The 4,460-nt window shown below is 44.4% G+C and overlaps 1 protein-coding gene across 2 annotated transcripts in view; it reads left to right on the top strand.

The window, feature by feature from the left end:
- The first annotated feature begins 997 nt into the window (after positions 1-997).
- The window catches only part of KCTD5 (potassium channel tetramerization domain containing 5), a 192,128-nt gene continuing 188,665 nt past the window's right edge, over positions 998-4,460 (top strand). The window contains exon 1 of one of the 2 annotated variants that reach the window (XM_078664941.1): positions 998-1,405. In XM_078664941.1, coding sequence (XP_078521067.1) covers positions 1,178-1,405 — 228 coding nt within the window. In that variant the 5' untranslated portion in view covers positions 998-1,177. The remainder of the gene's footprint in view (positions 1,406-4,460) is intronic. The other variant, XM_078664940.1, reaches the window with a different exon arrangement.

The following is a 4,460-nucleotide window of genomic DNA, read 5'->3' as shown; positions in this document are numbered from 1 at the left end:
AGTAACATTCACTCTAGTGCTTCCTGAGGGGCCCCTCCAGAGTTTGCAACAATTCTATGACCCTGCTATGACCCAAACAGCAGGCTCATAGAATAGCTACAAGTAGACCATAAAGGTCCTGTGAAAAAAAATTGCACTGCAACAGAAAGCAAATTACAGATAAGGAAGGAAGCAGGTGCCAGCCAGACTGGAACTTTCAAAATAACTGACACATTAATCAACCCCAAATGAATTCATGGCAGTTGAAGTAGGGGAGGTGTGCTTGCTTTTTTCAACCCCCATAAACTACAGTGATAAACAAACCTAATGGGTGGCAGTGAGGATGTACCAGAGGGTGGCATGGGTGTCCCAGAGGGTGGCAGTGGTGAAACAGAGGGTGCTGTGAACCTGTGATGATAAACCAGACGTAGAAACAACATAGTCGCGGCCGTTGCGAGCCGAAAAGTAAGTTCGCAATTGCGAAATTGTCCCAAAATCCGCGCGAACGCTCGCCAACACAAAAAACGGGAAAATCCGCAAATCCGCGAGAGTTCGCGTATTGTAGCGGATTGCGAATCCGTAAATACGCAAATTCGCGTACGCGAGATCCGCTAAATCCGCCCATGCTTAGTCTTAATACATTGACACACTGGTAATCTGAGCCAGTGTTCTTCCCACTTTGTAATAGGCATCGGATGGTTTGGCAGACTCTTGAGAGTTCAATTTACTGTTCTAAATCCAGACTTTGAATATTTCTAAAGTGCAACTTTTGCTAAAATATTCTGCTAGACGGATCTAGCTCCAGTTATGGAATACTTAGGGCGAATGACAAAAAAAAATCCCAATTACTGAGAAAAAAAATTGGGAAAAGTTGTCGTTTAATATTGCAGAAAGCTCTGTCCGGGGGACGCCGTTTCGGACTAAAACCTAGGACTACAAATCGGGCGCGGTTCTCCATCTACCACCCTCTTTCTGTTTCAATGGGAAGCAGCAGTTTGTCCTCTTTCTATTTCCATCTATCTTGCGTGTTGTTATTGTATGGCTGAGGCGCTCAGACTCCTGACGTTGCTGGTCACAGTCGGTGGGCGGAAGCGGAAGCAGCTCGTGGAGCCCCTGCTGGGAGGGAGGTTATTAAAGCGCGAGCGCTTCCTGTGCGTTCTGAGCCCAGGCAGGCTGGAGAAGGAGGGTGGCCGGGGCAATGGCGGAGAAGAGCTGCGAGATGAACGGGCCGGTGGCGTCAGTGTGCCGGCGCTGCGCCGGGCCTCCACCGGGGGACAGGGGGCCGCTCCCTGGCAGCGTCTCCAAGTGGGTGCGCCTCAACGTTGGTGGCACCTACTTCCTCACCACCCGACAGACACTGTGCAGGGATCCTAAGTCCTTCCTGTACCGCCTGTGCCAGGCCGACCCCGACCTAGACTCCGACAAGGTAAGCGGTGTAGCTAGTCAACTGGAGGAGTGGGCGGAGGGAGGGCACATAAGGACAACTGCTGGCGCTGGGCTCTGGGACCCCTTGGAGATGGGCCTAGTGAGGGCAGTTTCAATCAGTGGGTACGGCACTAAGGAAGGAGGTCGCGACTTCTTGCGGAATATTGTTTGGATGCCGTTATAGTAGACATGCAGAAGATAATTCGTAAAGCAGCGGGATATTGATGGAGAAAGGGAGCCTGATAAGGGCACTCAGTGTTTCAGATTTAGCGGAGATGGGGGGGGGGGGGGGGGGAACCGTGGCTGGCTCTGATATGCTGGCAGTTGTGGTGCCTCAGTGGACTGACTTAAGGAAAAGTTCTCGGGACTAGATGTCGCTATTGTAAGTAGGGGGTGACAGTTGCATTCGCCTCAAAGGCGTTTGGAAGTGTTGCACTGTATTGAGATTGACAGTCAGTAAATCGCAAGGGGCTTGTGGAGATTAAGATTTATGTCGTCAACAATGACTAAAAACTCGGGCTGTTTACCCGTTGTCACAAGTGTTGTCCAGTTTGAACGCCTCTACAGAGATCTCGCATTCAAACGATCTAAAACATTCACGATCACAGTGACATCCGTGTTGAGTTGTTGCACATATTTTGGACGCTCGATGTTGATAAACTGGCAGCTCTGAGGGGTGCGGAGAACCTGAAACCCAAATCTGATTGTGAATTCAGAGGCATATTTGAGAGACACTTAAGTTACAAGTGATGAGGGCGTGGTTAGTTGCCTGTGCAATACTTGGTTGGCGGAAAGCACACAGATGTTAATGTTCAGCGTGGGTGCACTTTATTTTCAGTTTTCTCTAACTTAATCTCACTCAAGCAAATTTGTTTATTCTGCAATGCAAGTGCTGGTATTCTGTAGTGAGATTTGGTCATGAAAGAAACTTGCTTCAACCAATTACCAAATCCAATGACACACAGATGAGCCACATCGCACTTTAAACCTGTGAGGAGGATGGACTCGTGTGGTACCCTGCCTTCAAGGCCATCTATTGATTCATGGAACCCTAGGGTGGGTTGGGTGATCATGTATACCTAGGTTGAACCATTAATAACACTCGCTCCTTTGCGTGGTCTGTCTGATCACTTTCAATTGTCTGCTACCTGCCCGATGCTCAATACATTCTTCCGATAACCGGCAGTGTGTTGGTCTGCCTTGTTGTGCTCACGCAGTTTGCCACCGTCGTAACAATGGCGACAACGAAGCCTGAACTGTACAGGATCCTAAAGAACTATCATTTTAAAAAAGGACAAAAGAAATTTTTACTAATTTGCATCAGTAAAAGTGTTGCTCATGTGTGCTCGACCCACACCAGTACATTTCCGCCGGCATTACCGTGAGTAAGAAAGGAAAAGTAGCATCGTTTGCTCGTGTTGTTACAGAGGATAGCATTAAATTAGTACTAGTTGAACCATGGAATTTGGTTTACACAAAGTAAAAATATTGTCTCTTTAGTACCCAGGTGGCTGTGATGTTGTTTTTCGGATTAGGCTAGTATGAACTAGACTAAAATATTGCGCAACTTTGGTCTAGATTGTTAACCCGAAAAAGAGAACGGATTAAGAAAAAATAGATTGGTGTGCTCACTTTTCATTAGTGATGCCAGAACAGTAGGAATTAACCCTTGTTATATGCATAACAGGGTAAAAGAGGTTATGATGGCTCCTGAAGGAAATTGCACCTGTAGTTTAGGTACGAGATTTTGCTTCGAGTGGCCAGTCCTGATGCTATCTTTTGGAGGCGTCTAACATTTTCTACTTTGTGAACAGATTGTGCCTGTCTCACTTATTTATGTTTGTGTGTGTGTTTTTTTTTCCTTCAGAATTTTGGTAATTGTATGCATTAACTGATTTTGCGCGAGCCATTTGTGCACTCGCACCAACTGCAACCCTTGCCTCACTTTATTTCTAGACTAGTGTTGGTCGCCTTGATTTATCTCCTCGCAAGAGCTCTTATCACCCATAAGGATTCGTCCTATGCCATCACCGTATCCAGTAGCGTCTATGGATAGGCTGTGACCCATCCAGTGCTTGCGTTTGTCTGAGCCCAGGAGCATCCTTGGTTCTAAAATGTTCTGAAGCATGTTTATGGGGGCTAAGATTCAATGAAAACTGTCTGGCAGTATTCGTGAGTAATGTTTTCATTATCTGGCAAAGGCATTTTGCCAAGTTCCTCACTATTGGACAGCGTTATAGATGACTCTCATGCAGCCTTTTTTTCAAACTTTTTTTCATTTACCAGCTTTGCTTTATGCATCCCAGCGTTTTTACTAAACCTCGACTGAGTTTCTGCACTCATTAGTTTTAAACAAGAGATAATATTTCAGTTGCTCAGTTGGTGCACCAGATGTGTGTGTATATGTATGTGTGTGTGTGTGTGTGTGTGTGTGTGTGTGTGTGTGTATATATATATATATATATATATGTTTGTTTGTTTGTTTGTTTGTTTGTTTGTTTGTTTGTTTGTTTGTTTGTTTGTTTGTTTGTTTGTTTGTTTGTTTGTTTGTTTGTTTGTTTGTTTGTTTGTTTGTTTGTTTGTTTGTTTGTTTGTTTGTTTGTTTGTTTGTTTGTTTGTTTTTTGAGGCGTTTGACATATTTTGTCATGTGCTTGGTGGTTTACTTTATAGGCCAATACCTATACTTCTGTATAATTTTTGCCTTTTCAACACTGCCCCACAGCTGTACGTTTCCTAAACTTGTGTAAACGCTGTTTAGAGTGAAAACGTTTCATTAGTATCAATAAAAATAATCATACAGATGTTTGTACGATGCATAATATTTCATGGGTTGATTTATATTTTTTGAGGTTGTATGAGATTTATTCATTTTGCATGCAGTTTGGTTTGGCTCGAAGGTTTCTCTCTAGTGAAATTGTTTTTCTTGTGCTTTGGAAAGCATGTGGGTTTTGCCCCATTTTTAGTAGCACGGGTCCATATGCGGCGTCTTAACTATTTTCAAGAGATTTACTGTTTTCAGTTGCAAGAGTTAAGCCTCAAAGGTTCTTTTTGCCTT

Source organism: Lissotriton helveticus, chromosome 10, assembly GCF_964261635.1.
Source record: "Lissotriton helveticus chromosome 10, aLisHel1.1, whole genome shotgun sequence".
NCBI lineage: Eukaryota > Metazoa > Chordata > Amphibia > Caudata > Salamandridae > Lissotriton > Lissotriton helveticus.
This window is presented reverse-complemented; position numbering and strand designations above follow the sequence as displayed.